Below are 20,334 nucleotides of genomic sequence, written 5' to 3' on the forward strand. Positions count from 1 at the left end.
AACATGCTGACGACTGTTTTATGATTCCTGGATTGAAATCAATGGCCTGTTCACTGATCCAGCTGCCATTGGTTGACGACTGTGTTACATTTCTTCTAGTTGCCAAATTACCTGGAAGATTTCATAGTGTCGAGAATCGGTTTTAGTATGCATATTTTATACTCCTTTAATTCATTTTGAGGGGAGATTTTCTTCAATCAGACAAAGTCCTATCTACCTGAATGGAGAAATCCTAAAAAAAACTAAAATACTGCCTGCCACACATGCATTTAAATAAAATTTAAAATCAGCAACAAAATCTGACACAAACTGTTCCATATGATATGCTCAAATAGCATTATAAAAGCAGGCTGGTCCAGTCAATGTGAATGTGTATCCTGTCTCAGGAGTAAAGACAGCTGCAGGGACGTGATGATGACTTTACCAGCTGGCAACTGGCTTATTTATATGGAACTTTATTAAAAACCACTTTAATGAAATGAGAATTTCTTAAAAAGTCAAATTCACAAGGAAAGTACCTCTGAATTACCTGAAAAAATCGCATAGACTTCAACTTCACAGAGAGTAAGAACCATTGAAGTTCCAGGAATACTGACAAAATACTTTAGGTGCTTTTGTTTGCAAATGCCAAGTGTGTTTTCATGTGTCTTCAATGATTGAGTCTTGCCATATTTTCATAAAACCCAGATCGGTGGAGTGTTGATTGTCCTTCTGTAGGTTTCTCCTATATCCACGTATGATCATGGAGGTAGAGGATGATCAGGTTCTTGGTCACCAGTCTAACCAAAGCCCTTCTCCATCAGCTGCTCAGTTTGGCCAGGAGGCCAGCTCTAGGAAGAGTCCTTATGTTTCAAACTTCTCCAGTAACAGAGACTACAGGCTTCTGTGAACATTCCATGCTGCAGAAACTTTCTGTACCCTTAATCCATTAATCCAAATTTTATTCATTTTGGAACAAGGTTGTAACATAACAAATTGTGGGAAAAGTGAAGCACTTGTGTATACTTTCCGGATGCTCTGTACAGGGGTGTTGTATGCTGGTGGAAAACCAGAGCCTGTGTGCTTCATGTGCTTCTCCATGTGGAGATCTTAAAAGAGGTGTGGGTCAAATATTGAATAACACACAAAGTTATTTGTTTTATTTTGATGACCTATTTAGTCAGTTTATAATCTTCTAATGTACAGTATAGTCTGTTAATGTTGTTTTTCCTGCAGTTGGGTTAATAAAACTCAGTTCAACTGCAATTTATATCTGTTGTTTTTCTTGGTCACATAATGAAATACAGTGATTATAGAACATCTTAGAAAATATATATCAAATTTGAATAAAAAACAACTATTTATATGTTAAGCTGTATTTGTCTCTTCAACCCCGTCACACCTACATTTTAATATATATATATATATATATATATATAAGTTTATGAAAAAGTAATTTTATGTTTGTTGAACTCAGTCTGAAATGTTCAGAGCAATCAAGAAAACCGATTTTAGTTAAAATTCTGAAGTTAAGCCATTTGTTTGATCAAAAATGATGAAAAAATGCCATCAATTTCAGGCTTTAGTATAGCAAAAGTGTGTGATTTTATGTAACTTTTATATTTGCAAATACTGAATTAGTGTGAGGGACATCTGATTAATAGGAGAATGTTGATTTCATTAAAAATACATTTTATGATCATATTCAGAGAGCTCCCATAGTGTCCATAACAGGGCTGAGAATTAATAGTGCCCATATCTTTACATTTTACATTACATTTACATTTAGCTGACACTTTTATCCAAAGCGACTTACAATTGCTATATATGTCAGAGGTCGCACACCTCTGGAGCAACTAGGGGTTAAGTGTCTTGCTCAGGGACACACTGGCGGTTCACAGTGGATTCGAACCCGGGTCTCCCACACCACAGGCATGCGTCTTATCCACTGCGCTAACACCACCCCACCATCTTAAACTAATTACCAATAATTTACATTTATGCATTATAGCAGATGCTTTTATCCAAAGCAACTTACAATGCATCCAGGCGATATATATATATAATTTTTTTTTTTTTTTTTTTTTTTTACCAGCACATATGTTCTCTGGGAACTGAACCCACAACTGTTTGCACTGTTCACACAATGCTCTACCATTGAGCCACAGGAACCTTTATAAAAAAAAATATAATAATAGGGATTTGATGCCTGAGGTGGGAAAATATATTTTTCAAGTATTTAAATATGTCATTAATGCTGTTGGGTGATCAGAAAAGTAATATATTTTGGTAAAAAAAAAAAAAAAGTAAAATATTTAATTTAATTCCAAATCATACCGTTTTTGTGGAATGACTCAAATGCTTTGCTCCTGAATTAATCGGTTAAAGTTCAATGACGTACTCATTAACGGTCACTTGTTGCCACCTACTGGCAGTTTTAATTTCACATTTAGTCTATTTTGTTCATGTTTTAAATTATTTCAAATATCAGTAGTCAACGTTTTATTTTAAAAACAAAACATTATTTATCAATCTGTACCTGCAGATTAAATGCATCCATGTCTCCTCTGTTATACATTAAACTGTGTAAATACATCTAAATGCTTTTTCAGAAGATTCCAGGAATGTTTTCTTATGTTGGAATGAAAGACACTAATTATAGATGAAGTGCTTCTTATTCTTATCCAAAATACAAAATGGATAAAAAGAGTTAAAACTGAACAAAACTTTGCTATTCAAGCTGTGTATGAACATTTTTATGTATATTTATTTGCTTCTTTTTCATTTTCTTGTACTTTTACTTTCTATACTTAAGTGCATATAGAATGAAAGAAATACTTAAGTGTGTAAGATGAAGAAGAAGAAAAAAACGTTTGTAAAAATATCACATACTTTAAGACTTTTAATCAAGTAAAATTCTGGTGATTTTAACTTCTACCAAAGTCATTTTCTGAGTATGGCTTTCAGGTGCTTTATACACCACTTTTAAAGTGATTAGAATAGTAAGCACTTTATCTGTCCACAATTTGATTAATAATCATTTAAAAAATAAACACATTTGATAGTTTTTGCGCATGAGAAAATGTCACAACCTGTCCATGTTGTGTCTAATTCGACTTCTACCTAGTGTCATAAATTTCTTCTGAAAAACCATAGTGCTTGATTCCCCGTTCAGCCTTTGACCAACAATATGGGAAGTCTTCCACTAATTTACTATCCTGACTCTGCATGCAGTTTGCATTTAGCTTTGTTCTTTCTCCCTTAGTCCAAACACTGATGTACCAGTTTATTTTTATTTTTTTGTACTTGAACATTTTATCATGCATATTTAAAAAAAAAAGTGACTTCATTTAAAACTTACAGGCAATCAATAGTTTGAGGCAACAGTAAAAATAAATTAAGACATTTGAAAATAATTCTCTTAGATAATTTTAGCCACATGATGGCTCACAAATAAATTTATCAGCCCTCTCTGTGCAGGAGCCTGCATTTAAATAACAGTACATTAGCAGAATACAAACACTAACACTAGCAAAAACATTCATAAACACAATATCTCTCACACAAACACTCAGATTAAATAGATGATGTAATGCCCCTCTTCCCGTATTTTTAGCTCCTTTCTTCATTGTACCCAGAGTTGCACTATTGCACAGTTATAAATATGCAGAATTACATATACTTTGGTGTTGGGTTCATCAAACGTTCAGTGCTCATCGACCAGTTTCAGGAAGCAAATGTGTCGGCAGCATCCTTACAACAGGAGCACTGCAAGGATCCCTGAGAGAATTACCAGAGCAGCTGAAAAAAAAAATACAATAATAATTTAGCTATTTATAAAAGAACTTTAAATGTTTTATCATAAACTTTTGCTCAGCTAACTGACTCGTGAAAACGATACTACTTCTATAAGCTATAGAGGTCAGAAACTTTCCTGTATTGTACACTTGTTCAGTCTGTTGTTCAAATACTATGCACCAATACATTTCAAATAAGAGCATTTAGCCACTAAAGAGTAATCATTTGTTTCACTCTTTTTTTTTTTTGATTTTCTCTCAAAATGCAGATTCCGTCAGGCTATAAGTCTTTACCCTGATGAGTTCTTACCCTGAGATGCAGCATGATGCAGTGCATTGCTCCCTGCTGTAGTAGCAGGTTTTGCTGTAGTAGTCGTTGTCGCAGTAGTAGAAACGGTAATAGTGGCAGTACTATCTGTGTTTGTATTAGGTGTTAATATGGTAACGTCTGAGCTGTTAGTGTTGGTTAGATCAACCGATGAATTTGTAGACATTTGTGTGACTGGAGACCCCAGAGTGCCTGTGGAAATGAAAATATTTAAATTTTGCTTCTAACTGAGTCTCTTTTAAGTCTTTGTTCATAATGTTGCTCTCACCATTTGTAAAGTTGCCAGTAAAGAAAAAGAGGAAAGTATTTGTGTTTGCCGCACGGGTGTTGCTGCTGAGACCTGCAGCTACAAAAATGCACTGAATCCTTGTGCCGTTCACAGAGCCACGGAAGGATCCAGGGTTAAACTGCAAGATAAAATCAGTATAAATTTATTGCAGCAAAGTAGAGGTCAGAGTAAGCGAAGCGCATTCTATAAACCCTTTAGCTCTACTCTGGGTTCTACTTTTTTGCTCACTGCTGTAGAAAAAAACATTTGCATTGTTACTGTTTTTCATTGTTACTGTTCTACTGTATAGTTGTATCAACACACTTTGTATGTTAAAGCCATCCCTGTTGCTGTTCATTACCACACTGTAGTTCAGAATATTTTGTGCAAAGCTTGGTAATGAAAAAAATGCTCTATAAAAGAGAGTCTTACAGTCTTATCCGGAGTCAGAATGGAGTTGTTCAGTCTGGCACGAATGAACTTCGCTACACCATTGTCATTGGCACAAGAGTAGACGGTGTCATCATCACCCTATGCGAAGGAAGGGTAAATAAGTCTAAGAATCCAAAATCACATTCTTGAGAAAGGGAATTTACTTCTTTTTTTTTTAAACATTGACATATATGATAAATAAATTTTATCTTTTTCAGACCTCCTTCTTGTCTGTAGACAGGCCAACTGCGATGTAACCGTTTGAATCCCCACTGAGCTCAAAAGTGAGGTTGTCTGAGTTTCCATTCACCACTCTTGTGGAGGCGAAAATGCAGCTACTTGAGCTCGATGGATCACAGTTGGCTGGAGTAGAGAAACATGCCCTGTCTTTCTTACAGTTGTCCTTGGTAACTTTCTCCTGCAATGTTACATTCAAATTAACCATGAAATGTAATGCTGAAATTCATATTTATGACATTTATAAAATCTTAAGTGAACTCATCAGGTCACCGCAATTTGCCATCCAACACAACACAATAGCTTTTGACAACATTGGCTTTATTTCACCTTCACCACAAAAGACAACACAATCATATACACAAACAAAAAACTGGCTCGCCAGTCTGTTCTCACTTACATTTGTTGTACCACTATTAGCTGTAGATACTCCAGAGGCAGTGGATGCAGTGGTATTTGAGGATGCAGTGGAATTTGATGTTGCAGTAGAATTAGATGCAGTGGTGTTCGGGGCTGTAGTGGTGTTTAATGCTACAGAGGAATTAGATGCTGTGGTATTTGGGGCTTTAGTGGTGTTTAATGCTACAGTGGAATTAGATGTGGTGGTATTTGGGGCTTTAGTGGTGTTTAATGCTACAGTGGAATTAGATGTGGTGGTATTTGGGGCTTTAGTGGTGTTTAATGCTATAGATGAATTAGGTGCAGTGGTGTTCTGGGCTGTAGTGGTGTTTAATGCTACAGAGGAATTAGATGTGGTGGTGTTCGGGGCTGTAGTGGTGTTTAATGCTACAGTGGAATTAGATGCGGTGGTATTTGGGGCTTTAGTGGTGTTAAATGCTACAGAGGAATTAGGTGCGTTGGTGTTCGGGGCTGTAGTGGTGTTTAATGCTACAGTGGAATTAGATGCGGTGGTATTTGGGGCTTTAGTGGTGTTAAATGCTACAGAGGAATTAGGTGCGGTGGTGTTCGGGGCTGTAGTGGTGTTTAATGCTACAGTGGAATTAGATGCGGTGGTATTTGGGGCTTTAGTGGTGTTAAATGCTATGGAGGAATTGGATGCGGTGGTGTTCGGGGCTTTAGTGGTGTTTAATGCTACAGAAGAATTAGATGTGGTGGTGTTCGGGGCTGTAGAGGTGTTTAATACTACAGAAGAATTAGATGTGGTGGTGTTTGGGGCTGTAGTGGTGTTTAATGCTACAGTGGAATTAGATGATGTGGTATTCGGGGCTTTAGTGGTGTTTAATGCTACAGAGGTAAAAGATGCGGTGGTGTTCGGGGCTGTAGTGGTGTTTAATGCTACAGTGGAATTAGATGATGTGGTGTTCGGGGGTTTAGTGGTGTTTAATGCTACAGAGGAATTTGATGTGGTGGTGTTTGGGGCTGTAGTGGTGTTTAATGCTACAGAGGAATTAGGTGCGGTGGTATTTGGGGCTGTAGTGGTGTTTAATGTTACAGTGGAATTAGATGATGTGGTATTCGGGGCTGAGGTCGTGTTTAATGCTACAGAGGAATTAGGTACGGTGGTGTTCGGGGCTGTAGTGGTGTTTAATGCTACAGAGGAATTAGGTGCAGTGGTGTTCAGGGCTATAGTGGTGTTTAATGCTACAGTGGAATTAGATGATATGGTATTCGGGGCTGAAGTGGTGTTTAATGCTACAGACGAATTAGGTGTGATGGTGTTTGGGGCTGTAGTGGTGTTTAATGCTACAGAGGAATTAGATGTGGTGGTGTTTGGGGCTGTAGTGGTGTAATCTGTAGTGGGTGTTATTACTGAAACATCTGTGCTGTTAGGGTTGCTTAAGTCCACTGAACCATTTGTAGACAGTCTAGTGACTGGAGAATCCAGAGAACCTGGAAAAGGGAGTAAATGAAGGAGAAATATTTACATCTGCTGCAAAACAAAATAGATGACACTTGATCAGTTTTGCACTCACCATTTGAGACACTGCCTGTTAAAAAGAAGACATAAGTGTCTGTGGTTGCTGCACGAGTGATGCTGCCGAGACCTGCAGCATTGAAAATGCACTGAATCTTCCCTCTATTCACTGAACCACGGAAACTTCCAGGGATGAACTGCAGCAACACATAAATATTATTATTACTGAGAAAGTCAATGTTGTATGATACAGTATATTTGAATTGGCTTTTATCCATTATTGCATATTTACACATATTTTAAAAGCAACCTTTGAGACCTGTGTGTATAGTACTATTTTCTGTTTTCATATAATACTGTATTGTTTACTGTAAAGAACATCCTAAAATGCTAAAAATTGGCATAGTTTCATTTATACAGAAGGCTCTCTTTAAAAGGGCCTTACTGTGTTATCCTGAGCCAGTCTTTGATTGTTCAGTGTGGAACGGAAGAACTTCAGTGCACCATTGATGTTGGCGCAAGAATAGACAGTGGCTCCTTGACCCTGAGAATTTGAAAAGAGTAAATTAGTCAGGGAACCATATTAACTTACAAACCATAATTACAGTGCTTAAATGTTAGGTTATATTAAAAGAAACATGGTTGAAAAAAATGTATTTGATCTCTTACACTGTTGTCACGAGAGAGGCCTGCTCCAATGTAACCATCTGTCTCGCCACTGAGCTCAAAAGTAAAATTATCTGTATTTCCGCTCACTCCTCTTGTGGAGAGAAAATAGCAGGAACCTTCTGCACCTGGATTACAGGAAGGTGGAGCGGAGAAACATGCCCTATCCTTTCTGCAGTTATCCCTGCCAGTGATGTCCTGCAATAAAAAAAAAAAAAAACATTACTTAGCGCTTTAACAGTCAGGATGGTTACTGCCATTTTTAACAGGACAAAAAAATGGACTTACTGGTGACTGTGTATTAGAGCCTGATGTTGTTATAATGTTTGTTACAGTGAGGGGGCGTGTCTGGGTTGGGTTTGTGGTAATATTGGGAGGCCGTGTCTGGGTCAGGTTGGCAGTAATGTTGGGAGGGAGTGTCTGGATCAAGTTGGTGGTTATGTTGGGAGGGAGTGTTTGAGTCAGGTTTGCAGTTATGTTGGGAGGGGGTGTCTGGGTCAGGTTGGTGGTTATGTTGGGAGGGAGGGTCTGGGTCAGGTTGGCAGTTATGTTGGGAGTGAGTGTCTGGGTCAGGTTGGCAGTAATGTTTGGAGAGTGTGTCTGGGTCAGACTGGCAGTTATGTTTGGAGGGGGTGTCTGGGTCAAGTTGGTGGTTATGTTGGGAGGGAGTGTTTGAGTCAGGTTGGTGGTTATGTTGAGAGGGGGTGTCTGGGTCAGGTTGGTGGTTACGTTGGGAGGGTGTGTTTGAGTTTGGTTGGTGGTTATGTTAGGAGGGAGTGTTTGAGACTGGTTGGTGGTTATGTTAGGAGGGAATGTTTGGGTCAGGTTGGTGGTTATGTTGGGAGCGAGTGTCTGGGTCAGGTTGGTGGTTATGTTTGGAGGGGGTGTCTGAGTCTGGTTGGTGGTTATGTTAGGAGGGAATGTTTGGGTCAGGTTGGTGGTTATATTCGGAGCGAGTGTCTGGGTCAGGTTGGTGGTTATGTTTGGAGGGGGTGTCTGAGTCTGGTTGGTGGTTATGTTAGGAGGGGGTGTCTGGGTCAGGTTAGCAGTTATGTTCGGAGGGTATGTCTGGGTCAAGTTCACTGTCGTGTTGAGGGGGCCCGTTGGAGTCAGGTTGGTGGTCATGTTTGGAGGGACCGTCTGGGTCAAGTTTGTAGATACCACAGTGGTGGTTGATGTTGCTGTGGTATTAGATGCAGTGGCATTTGTACTGGGTGTTATTACTGAAATATCCGTACTGTTAGGGTTGCTTAAGTCCACTGAACCATTTGTGGTCAGTCTACTGACTGGAGAATCCAGAGATCCTGGAAAAAGGAGTAGAAAGGGAAGAAAATGTAATATTTTTTGTTTCAAAACAAAATATATGTCCTTTACTTGTTCAAAGTGTTGCACTTACCATTTGATATGCTCCCTGTTACAAGGAAGACGAAAGTGTCTGTAGTTGCAGAACGGGTGGTGCTGCTAAGACCTGCAGCATTGAAAATGCATTGAATCTTTCTACCGATGACTGAGCCTTTGAAGCTTCCAGGGATGAACTGCAGCACAACAGAAGGAATATTACTTAATATGACACTGCTAAGATGGGACATAAAACTACTTCTGAGAATGCATATACAGTGATATGGGAAAACCTTTGCTATTGATGACATAAAAATTATCTAAAACATACAAGCAAGATCAGATCAGAATGGCTGAAAAAAAAATGTTTTGGCTAGTCGATGCAGTGCAGTACTTAAACACTATTGAAAAATTCTGCCATTAAAATTACTTAAAATGCACAGTTCATGCTTAAAAGCCTTCAAATATCACAGATCAAAAGATTGACTGGGCCACAAGTCTTCTACAGAATTAAATACTTACAGGCATTTGATTATGTTATTACTTTACAGGTTACTAGCCAGAGGATTAGGCAGTCAAAGCTATTATATTTTAATTTGATTTTATGCATTAATGGTCTCTGAAAAGGGCCTTACTGTATTATCCTGTGTCAGTATTTGATTGTACAGTGTGGAACGAATTAACTTCAGTGCACCATTCAATTTGGCACAAGAATAAACTGTGGCACCCTGACCCTATGGACGAGGAAAGTAGATTCAAAATAGATTAGTCAAACAACCAGATACCATTCTTTCATTTAATTGAATGTAATGTTTAATATTTAAGCATTTTAATCTTAATCTCTAAAATAAATAGCAGATAAAAAAGTAACTGGATTTAAAATCTTACACTGCTCTCTCGAGATAAGCCAGCTCCAATGTAACCATCTGTCTCGCCACTGAGCTCAAAAGTAAAATTATCTGTATTTCCGCTCACTCCTCTTGTGGAGAGAAAATAGCAGGAACCTTCTGCACCTGGATTACAGGAAGGTGGAGCGGAGAAACATGCCCTATCCCTTCTGCAGTTATCCCTGCCAGTGATGTCCTGCAATAAAAAAAAAAAAATTACTTGCGCTTTAACAGTCAGGATGGTTACTGCCATTTTTAACAGGAAAAAAAAAATTGACTTACTGGTGATTGTGTATTAGAGCCTGATGTTGTTATAATGTTTGTTACAGTGAGGGGGCGTGTCTGGGTTGGGTTTGTGGTAATATTGGGAGGCCGTGTCTGGGTCAGGTTGGCAGTAATGTTGGGAGAGAGTGTCTGGATCAAGTTGGTAGTTATGTTGGGAGGGCTTGTTTGGGTCTGGTTGGTGGTTATGTTGGGAGGGGGTGTCTGGGTCAAGTTAGTGGTTATGTTGGGAGGGAGTGTTTGAGTCAGGTTTGCAGTTATGTTGGGAGGGGGTGTCTGGGTCAGGTTGGTGGTTATGTTGGGAGGGAGGGTCTGGGTCAGGTTGGCAGTTATGTTGGAAGTGAGTGTCTGGGTCAGGTTGGCAGTTATGTTTGGAGGGTGTGTCTGGGTCAGACTGGCAGTTATATTTGGAGGGGGTGTCTGGGTCAAGTTGGTGGTTATGTTGGGAGGGAGTGTTTGAGTCAGGTTGGTGGTTATGTTGAGAGGGGGTGTCTGGGTCAGATTGGTGGTTATGTTGGGAGGGTGTGTTTGAGTTTGGTTGGTGGTTGTGTTAGGAGGGAGTGTTTGAGTCTGGTTGGTGGTTATATTAGGAGGGAATGTTTGGGTCAGGTTGGTGGTTATGTTGGGAGCGAGTGTCTGGGTCAGGTTGGTGGTTATGTTGGGAGGGAATGTTTGGGTCAGGTTGGTGGTTATATTGGGAGGGAATGTCTGGGTCAGGTTGGTGGTTATGTTGGGAGGGAGTGTTTGAGTCTGGTCAGTGGTTATGTTAGGAGGGGGTGTCTGGGTCAGGTTAGCAGTTATGTTCGGAGGGTATGTCTGGGTCAAGTTCACAGTCGTGTTGAGGGGGCCCATTGGAGTCAGGTTTGTGGTCATGTTTGGAGGGACCGTCTGGGTCAAGTTTGTAGATGCCACAGTGGTGGTTGATGTTGCTGGTGTATTAGATGCAGTGGCATTTGTACTGGGTGTTATTACTGAAATATCCGTACTGTTAGGGTTGCTTAAGTCCACTGAACCATTTGTGGTCAGCCTACTGACTGGAGAATCCAGAGATCCTGGAAAAAGGAGTAGAAAGGGAAGAAAATGTAATATTTTTTTGTTTCAAAACAAAATATATGTCCTTTACTTGATCAAAGTGTTGCACTTACCATTTGATATGCTCCCTGTTACAAGGAAGACGAAAGTGTCTGTAGTTGCAGAACGGGTGGTGCTGCTAAGACCTGCAGCATTGAAAATGCATTGAATCTTTCTACCGATGACTGAGCCTTTGAAGCTTCCAGGGATGAACTGCAGCACAACAGAAGGAATATTACTTAATATGACACTGCTAAGATGGGACATAAAACTACTTCTGAGAATGTATATACAATGCTATGGGAAAACCTTTGCTATTGATGACATAAAATTATCTAAAACATACAAGCAAGATTAGATCAGAATGGCTGAAAAAAAAAGTTTTGGCTAGTCAATGCAGTGCATTACTTTAACACTATTGAAATATTCTGCCATTAAAATGACTTAAAATGCACAGTTCATGTAAAAGCCTTCAAATATCACAGAACAAAAGATTGACTGGTCCACAATTATTCTACAGAATTAATTAACTACAGGCATTTGATTATGTTATTGCTTGGTGTTATAGGTTACTAGCCAGAGGATTTGGCAGTCAAAGCTATTGTATTTTAATTTGATTTTATGCATTAATGGTCTCTGAAAAAGGGTCTTACTGTATTATCCTGTGTCAGTATTTGATTGTTCAGTGTGGAACGAATTAACCTCAGTGCACCATTCAATTTGGCGCAAGAATAAATGGTGGCACCCTGACCCTATGGACGAGGAAAGTAGATTCAAAATAGATTAGTCAAACAACCAGATACCATTCTTTCATTTAATTGAATGTAATGTTTAATATTTAAGCATTTTAATCTGAATCTCTAAAATAAATAGCATATAAAAAAGTAACTGGATTTAAAATCTTACACTGCTGTCTCGAGATAACCCAGCTCCAATGTAACCATCTGTCTCACCACTGAGCTCAAAAGTAAAATTATCTGTATTTCCGCTCACTCCTCTTGTGGAGAGAAAATAGCAGGAACTTTCTGCACCTGGATTACAGGAAGGTGGAGCAGAAAAACATGCCCTATCCTTCCTGCAGTTATCCCTGCCAGTGATGTCCTGCAATAAGAAAAAAATACTTGTGATTTAACAGTCCAGATGGTTACTGCAATTTTTAACAGGACAAAAGCAAATGACTTACTGGTGACTGAGTATTAGAGCCTGATGTTGTTATAATCTTTGTTATAGTGAGGGGGCCTGTCTGGGTCGGGTTTGTGGTAATATTGGGAGGCAGTGTCTGGGTCAGGTTGGCAGTTATGTTTGGAGGGGGTGTCTGGGTCAGGTTGGTGGTTATGTTAGGAGGGAGTGTTTGAGTCTGGTTGACGGTTATGTTAGGAGGGGGTGTCTGGGTCAGACTGGCAGTTATGTTGGGAGAGTGTGTTTGGGTCAGGTTGGTGGTTATGTTGGGAGGGAGTGTTTGAGTCTGGTTGGTGCTTATGATAGGAGGGAGTGTCTGGGTCAGGTTGGCAGTTATGTTGGGAGGGGGTGTCTGGGTCAGGTTGGTGGTTATGTTAGGAGGGAGTGTTTGAGTCTGGTTGATGGTTATGTTGGGAGGGGGTGTCTGGGTCAGACTGGCAGTTATGTTGAGAGGTGGTGTCTCGGTCAGGTTGGTGGTTATGTTGGGAGGGAGTGTTTGAGTCTGGTTGGCAGTTATGTTGGGAGGGAGTGTTTGAGTCTGGTTGGTGTTTACATTAGGAGGGATTGTCTGGTTCAGGTTGGCAGTCATGTTGGCAGGGTATGTCTGGATCAAGTTCGCAGTCGTGTTGAAGGGGCCCGTTTGAGTCAGGTTGGTGGTCAGGTTCGGAGGGACCGTCTGGGTCAAGTTTATAGATACCACAGTGATGGTTGATGTTGTTGTGGTATAAGATTCATTGGCATTTGTACTTGGTGATATTACTGAAATGTCTGTGCTGTTTGGGTTGCTTAAGTCTACTGACCCATTTGTGGCCAATCTACTGACTGGAGAATCCAGAGAACCTGGAGAAGGAGTAGAGGGAAGACAATGTATATATATATATATATATATATATATATATATATATATATATATATATATATATATATACAGTACAGGCCAAAAGTTTGGCCACACCTTCTCATTCAAAGAGTTTTCTTTATTTTCATGACTATGAAAATTGTAGAGTCACACTGAAGGCATCAAAACTATGAATTAACACATGTGGAATTATATACATAACAAAAAATTGTGAAACAACTGAAAATATTGTAGGTTCTTCAAAGTAGCCACCCTTTGCTTTAATTACTGCTTTGCACACTCTTGGCATTCTCTTGATGAGCTTCAAGAGGTAGTCACCTGAAATGGTTTTCACTTCACAGGTGTGCCCTGTCAGGTTTAATAAGTGTGATTTCTTGCCTTATAAATGGGGTTGGGACCATCAGTTGTGTTGTGCAGAAGTCAGGTGGATACGCAGATGATAGTCCTACTGAATAGACCGTTAGAATTTGTATTATGGCAAGAAAAAAGCAGCTAATACAGGAAAGTGAGTGGCCATCATTACTTTAAGAAATGAAGGTCAGTCAGTCCGAAAAATTGGGAAAACTTTGAAAGTGTCCCCAAGTGCAGTCACAAAAACCATCAAGCGCTACAAAGAAACTGGCTCACATGCAGACCGCCCCAGGAGAGGAAGACCAAGAGTCACCTCTGCTGCGGATGACAAGTTCATCCGAGTCACTAGCCTCAGAAATCGCAGGTTAACAGCAGCTCAGATTAGAGACCAGGTCAATGGCACACGGAGTTCTAGCAGCAGACACATCTCTAGAACAACTGTTAAGAGGAGACTGTGTGAATCAGGCCTTCATGGTAGATATCTGCTAGGAAACCACTGCTAAAGAAAGGCAACAAGCAGAAGAGACTTGTTTGGGCTAAAGAACACAAGGAATGGACATTAGACCAGTGTAAATCGGTGCTTTGGTCTGATGAGTCCAAATTTGAGATCTTTGGTTCCAACCACTGTGTCTTTGTGCGACGCAGAAAAGGTTAACGGATGGACTCTACATGCCTGGTTCCCACCGTGAAGCATGGAGGAGGAGGTGTGATGGTGTGGGGGTGCTTTGCTGGTGACACTGTTGGGGATTTATTCAAAATTGAAGGCATACTGAACCAGCATGGCTACCACAGCATCTTGCAGCGGCATGCTATTTCATCTGGTTTGCGTTTAGTTGGACCATAATTTATTTTTCAACAGGACAATGACCCCAAACACACCTCCAGGCTGTGAAAGGGCTATTTGACCAAGAAGGAGAGTGATGGGGTGCTGCGCCAGATGACCTGGCCTCCACAGTCACCGGACCTGAACCCAATCGAGATGGTTTGGGGTGAGCTGGACCGCAAAGTGAAGGCAAAAGGGCCAACAAGTGCTAAGCATCTCTGGGAACTCCTTCAAGACTGTTGGAAGACCATTTCAGGTGACTACCACTTGAAGCTCATCAAGAGAATGCCAAGAGTGTGCAAAGCAGTAATCAAAGCTAAAGGTGGCTACTTTGAAGAACCTACAATATGACATATTTTCAGTTGTTCCACACTTTTTTGTTATGTATATAATTCCACATGTGTTAATTCATAGTTGTGATGCCTTCAGTGTGAATCTACAATTTTCATAGTCCTGAAAATAAAGAAAACTCTTTGAATGAGAAGGTGTGTCCAAAGTTTTGGTCTTTACTGTATATAAATTGAAACAATATATGTCAGTTACTTGCTCAACATGTTGTACTTACCATTTGATATGCTGCCTGTTACAAGGAAGACAAAACTGTCTGTGGTTGCAGAACGGGTGGTGCTGCTAAGACCTGCAGCATTGAAAATGCATTGAATCTTTCTACCGATGACTGAGCCTTTGAAGCTTCCAGGGATGAACTGCAGCACAACCGAAGGAATATTATTTTTTATGGCACTGCTAAGATGGCACATAAAACTGCTTCTGAGAATGCATATACAGTGCTATGGGAAAATCTTTGCGATTGATGATACAAAAATTATCTAAAACATAGAAGCAAGCAACCTGTAGATCAGAATGCCTGAAAATCAAAAAATCCTTTGCAAATATCACAGAACCAAAGCTTGAGTGGGCCATAATTATTCGACAGCTGTAAATAACTACAGGCATTTAATTGTGTTATTGCTAGGTGTTAGGTTACTAGCCAGAGTAACTATTATAAGCAAATTTTTTCCATTAATGGTCTCTGAAAAAGTGCCTTACTGTATTATCCTGTGTCAGTATTTGATTGTTCAGTGTGGAACGAAATAACCTCAGTGCACCATTCAATTTGGCGCAAGAATAAACGGTGGCACCCTGACCCTATGGACGAGAACAATAGATTAAAAATACATTTGTCAGACAACCAGATACCATTCTTTCAATTAATTGAATCTAATGTTAAATATTTAAGCACTTTAATCTTAATCTTTAAAATAAATGTCAGATAAAAAAAAGCAACTGGGCTTGAAATCTTACACTGCTGTCTCGGGAGAGGCCAGCTCCAATGTAACCATCTGTCTCACCACTGAGCTCAAAAGTAAAATTATCTGCATTTCCACCTACTCCCCTTGTGGAGAGAAAATAGCAGGAACCTTCTGCACCTGGATTACAGGAAGGTGGAGCGGAGAAACATGCCCTATCCTTCCTGCAGTTATCTCTGCTAGTGATGTCCTACAATAAGAAAAAATAACTTGCACTTTAACAGTCAAGATAGTAACTTCCATTTCTCCATTTAACTTCCACAGAAAAAAAAGTTTGACTTACTTGGGACTGAGTATTGGAGCCTGATGTTGTTATAATGTTTGTTACAGTGAGGGGGCCTGTCTGGGTCTGGTTTGTAGTAATATTGGGAGGAAGTGTCTGGGTCAGGTTGACAGTTATGTTGGGCAGCAGTGTTTGGGGCAGGTTGGTGGTTATGTTGGAAGGGGGTGTTTGGGGAAGGTTTACAGTTGTGTTGGGAGGGTTTGTTTGGGTCAGGTTGGCGGTCATATTGAGAGGGCCCATCTCGGTCGGGTTTGTTGTCAGATTGGTGGACATGTTGAGAGGGCCCATCTCGTTTGGGTTTGTGGTCATGTTGAAAGGGCCCATATGGGCTGGGTTTGTAGTCATGTTAGAAAGGCTCATCTGGTTCAGGTTTGTGGTTATGTTGAGAGGGCCCATCAGGGATGGGTTTGTAGTTATATTAAGATGGCCTGTCTGGGTTAGGCTGGTGGTCATGTTGAGAGGGCCCATCTGGGTTGGGTTTGTGGTTATGTTAAGAGGACTTATTTGGTTTGTGTTTGTGGTCATGTTGAGAGGGCCCATCTGGGTTGAGTTTGTGGTTATGTTAAAAGGACTCATTTGGGTTGTGGTCATGTTGAAAGGGCCCATCTGGGTTGGGTTTGTGGTTATGTTAAAAGGACTCATTTGGTTTGTGGTCATGTTGAAAGAGCCCATCAGGGTTGGGTTTGTAGTCATGTTAACACTCACTTGGTTTGGGTTTGTGGTTATGTTAAAAGGACTCATTTGGTTTATGTTTGTGGTCATGTTGAAAGGGCCCACCTGGGTTGGGTTTGTGGTTATGTTGAGAGGCCCCATAAGGGAGGGGTTTGTAGTTATATTAAGAAGGCCTGTCTGGGTTAGGCTGGTAGTCATGTTGAGAGGGCCCATCTGGGTTGGGTTTGTAGTCATGTTAAAAGGGCTCATTTGGTTCGAGTTTGTGGTCATGTTGAGAGGGCCCATTTGGGTTGGGTTAATGGTTATGTTAAAAGGACTAATTTGGTTTGTGGTCATGTTGATAGTGTCCGTCTGGTTTGGGGTCATGTTAAAAGGGCTCATCTGGTTCGAGTTTGTGGTCATGTTGAGAGGGCCCATCTGGGTTGGGTTTGTGGTCATGTTAAAAGGGCTCATCTGGTTCGAGTTTGTGGTCATGTTGAGAGGGCCCATCTGGGTTGGGTTTGTGGTTATGTTAAAAGGACTCATTTGGTTTGTGGTCATATTGAAAGGGCCCATCTGGGTTGGGTTTGTGGTCATGTTAAAAGGGCTCATCTGATTCGAGTTTGTGGTCATGTTGAAAGGGCCCATCTGGGACGGGTTTGCAGTTATATTAAGAGGGTCTGTGTTTGTAATGGTGTTGGTCATGTTGAGAGGAACCATTTGGGTAAGGTTTGGGGTTATGTTGGTAGGTCCTGTTTGAGTCAAGTTTGTTTTGTTTGTTATGTTGAAGGGACCAACCTGGTTTAGGTTGGTAGTCATGCTGGGTGGGTCTGTCTGGGTCAGGTTGGTGGTAATGTTGGGTGGTTGTGTCTGAGTCAGGTTGGTGGTAATGTTGGGTGCTAGCGTCTGGGTCAGTTTGGTGGTCATGTTGGTTGGTAGCATCTGGGTCAGGCTGGTGGTCATGTTAGAAGATATCAAGCTGTCTGTAGTGTTGCTACTGCTTGTTGTATTGCTCCCATTGACACCAAGCATCATGCATGCTATCCCCAGGATAGCCACATAGATCCATTTACTCCTCATCCGTGATCTTTGTGTGCTTATATATCTGTTAATCTTGCAGTTTTTGTTACCTATAATAAAAAAAGCAATTTCAATGTGATGTTAAATGCCATTAATGAAAGGCAGACTTTATCTGAAAGACTTTCATTATCTTTTATCAATATTTCACAGACACAAACAAACATGAACATGGATCCTAAATTCATCATCACCTTAGTTTATTTACCATATCTAATTTAGTAATATACTATTGAAAAATATTATGGAATTTTAACAGTTTAACCTTAACACTAACATGAGTTTTGTTTAATGACTTTTCATTTCTTTATCTCAGCAGTGGTTGTTTGTTTGATGGAACTAATACACTGTCTATGCAATCTTAGAACAATTCTTATGTTCACACTAGTGTTACACCACAGTATATAATACACAGTGCAACCATTTAACCTTCTTACTATGGTAAAGTGTAAAACTGCAGAATTTGATATATTCTAAAAAAAATCCATCCTCAAATCTAAGTCAGCATAAAAAAGCAACTTAATCTAAATTTAAAAGATAAAACGTTCAAGTTCATGAGTTCGCCTACCAATGGTATGAGAGGAGCAGCTTTCACTCTCAACCAAACTAACATTACTAGCCCATCAGAATGTTTTGCTCTTATAAACACGAGACATGCATAATAGTATCCAATTGCAGAGTCGCAGCCCTAATGAATGGAGAAGCGCATAAAAAGCTGTGAGGCGCAATGCTCAAAGATGTCAATCTAGCACATATTTACAAAGAAAATCCAATTATAAAGCAGCAGGGCTTTGTAAAGAGCTCAGAGTAATAAAAAAAATATGATTGCCAGAACATCCCTAATGAAAAAGAAGTTTATTCAAGTGTGCTTTTAGTATACTTTTTAAAACTAAAAATAGAAAAGTATGCTTAATATGTATTCTCAGAAATGGGCTTTATGCACTTCTCAGAAATATACTTATACTTATAATATGACTCATACTTACAAAAATTCTAAATATATTTGAGCTATACTCCTATAATCTGTCCTTTCATGATTATACGGTAGAGGGCGCTAGTATGCATCTTCTGTACAGAATTTCCAAAATAAAAAAAATAAAAAACACAAGTGAGGAAGAAAAAGAAACACCAGTTACTAACGCATGTAATCTAACACGATCATCTGATATGAAATAGCATCAAAACTGTAACGCTATGGAATAAAATATCGACTGCTGAAGAGATAATTATTACAGTCATGATTTGGGATGCATGAAGCTAGATGTTTTTGTTTACAAGCATATACCCTGTTCTTTCTTTGTATGTTGTGTATGCTTAGATATTAATGAAACAAAATATATACAAATTCAAACCTAAATAGGGACATAGTAGTATACTTAAAGTATGATGTAAAGTTCACTTATGAGTATACTTGCAGTATAAAACTACTAAATTTGAAGTTTACTGAGACTATACTTCAAAATGTACAAAGTATTTAATTAGTAAACTATCAGTATACATATAAGTTCACTTCTAATATAATTCCAGTACAAACTACAAACATAGAGGTAAGTATACTATGCTTTACTTAAGTATACTGAATAAAATAAACTTGAAGTATATTACTTTTTGGTAAGGAATATTTACAGGGATTTTTAAAAGGTCCTGTTCACACAAGATCTATTAGTGGTAACTTGCCGGTAATTTCCCAGTAAAGACTGTATGTGTGAAAGGGTCTAAACTCTTCCTCTGCATATGCAGTGAATTTGAATTGTGTTCAAAAAACATTCATCTGGAAAAACATTGTATCTCACTAGATTTGTAACGTAAATCATTAAAAACCTTTGCCAACACAGGAGAATACTTTAACCTATGTCTAAATAAGTCATGTATTGTACATCATGATTTCAAAATAAAAGATTTTATTTAAATATTTATTTAAATATTTAAGCCAAATATTTACATTTAATGGATTCAAATATTAATAACGCTGTAAAAGGAAACATCACCAGTCCGTATCGCCCTCTGTAGGTATTTGTTTTAATTTACAATGTACTTAAAGGGATACTTCTTAAAGGGATAGTATTTATTTTCCTATTATGGAAGTCAATGGGAACCACCAACTGTTTGATTACCGGCAATCTTCATTATATCATATTTCATGTTCAACAAAAGAAAGCCACTCATACAGGTTTGGAAGACATGAGGGTGAGTAAATGATGACATAATTTTCATTTTTGGGTGCACTATCCCTTTAAATTGGTTGGTTCATACTATGTATAGGCATATTACATTATGTATTTTAAGTGTTGTTCAGCACAATCATGTAATTTCTTGGTTTTGATATTTTATTTGAGCCAATTATAAATGCATCATCGTTAGTTAAATAAATAAATAGTCATAGAATTGTTTTCGCTTAGGTCTGTTTGTGTTACTATAAAAATATCAGATTACTCAGATGTCAAAATAATCAGTAGATTACTTGATTACCAAAATAGTTAGTAAAAATATTTCTAAATACAACTGCATTTCATCATTGCATTATCAATCATTGCATGCTTTGCATGTGCTGCCCCACGCCTGGAAAAAAGTTCAGGCTCAGGATTTTTTATTTTTGCTTTAACCCCTGTAATTGATTTATATTTTCACAAATAATTTGAATTA

The 20,334-nt window shown here is 39.1% G+C and overlaps 1 protein-coding gene across 1 annotated transcript; it reads right to left on the reverse strand.

The window, feature by feature from the left end:
• Window positions 1-3,518: 3,518 nt before the first annotated feature.
• Window positions 3,519-17,577, reverse strand: LOC132095913 (mucin-2-like). The gene is made up of 19 exons (XM_059501009.1): window positions 15,964-17,577; window positions 15,676-15,870; window positions 15,421-15,519; window positions 12,345-13,016; window positions 12,068-12,262; window positions 11,236-11,374; window positions 10,091-11,142; window positions 9,810-10,004; window positions 8,980-9,118; window positions 7,872-8,887; window positions 7,587-7,781; window positions 7,363-7,461; window positions 6,976-7,114; window positions 5,442-6,892; window positions 5,025-5,222; window positions 4,805-4,903; window positions 4,373-4,511; window positions 4,087-4,296; window positions 3,519-3,780 (listed from the first exon to the last, which is right to left on the reverse strand). The coding sequence occupies exons 1-19, from the start codon at window positions 17,575-17,577 to the stop codon at window positions 3,734-3,736; spliced, it is 7,893 nt and encodes a 2,630-aa protein (XP_059356992.1). The 3' UTR covers window positions 3,519-3,733.
• Window positions 17,578-20,334: the final 2,757 nt, after the last annotated feature.

Source organism: Carassius carassius, chromosome 2 (genome assembly GCF_963082965.1).
Source record: "Carassius carassius chromosome 2, fCarCar2.1, whole genome shotgun sequence".
Lineage (NCBI taxonomy): Eukaryota > Metazoa > Chordata > Actinopteri > Cypriniformes > Cyprinidae > Carassius > Carassius carassius.

Coding starts and splice junctions, on each gene's coding strand:
- LOC132095913 (XM_059501009.1), bottom strand. CDS start 17,577: ATGACCACCAGCCTGACCCAGATGCTACCAACCAACATGACCACCAAA. Junction 15,871..15,963: donor GCTCCAATACTCAGTCCCAA/GTAAGTCAAACT, acceptor TTCTTATTGTAG/GACATCACTAGCAGAGATAA. Junction 10,005..10,090: donor GCTCTAATACACAATCACCA/GTAAGTCAATTT, acceptor TTTTTATTGCAG/GACATCACTGGCAGGGATAA.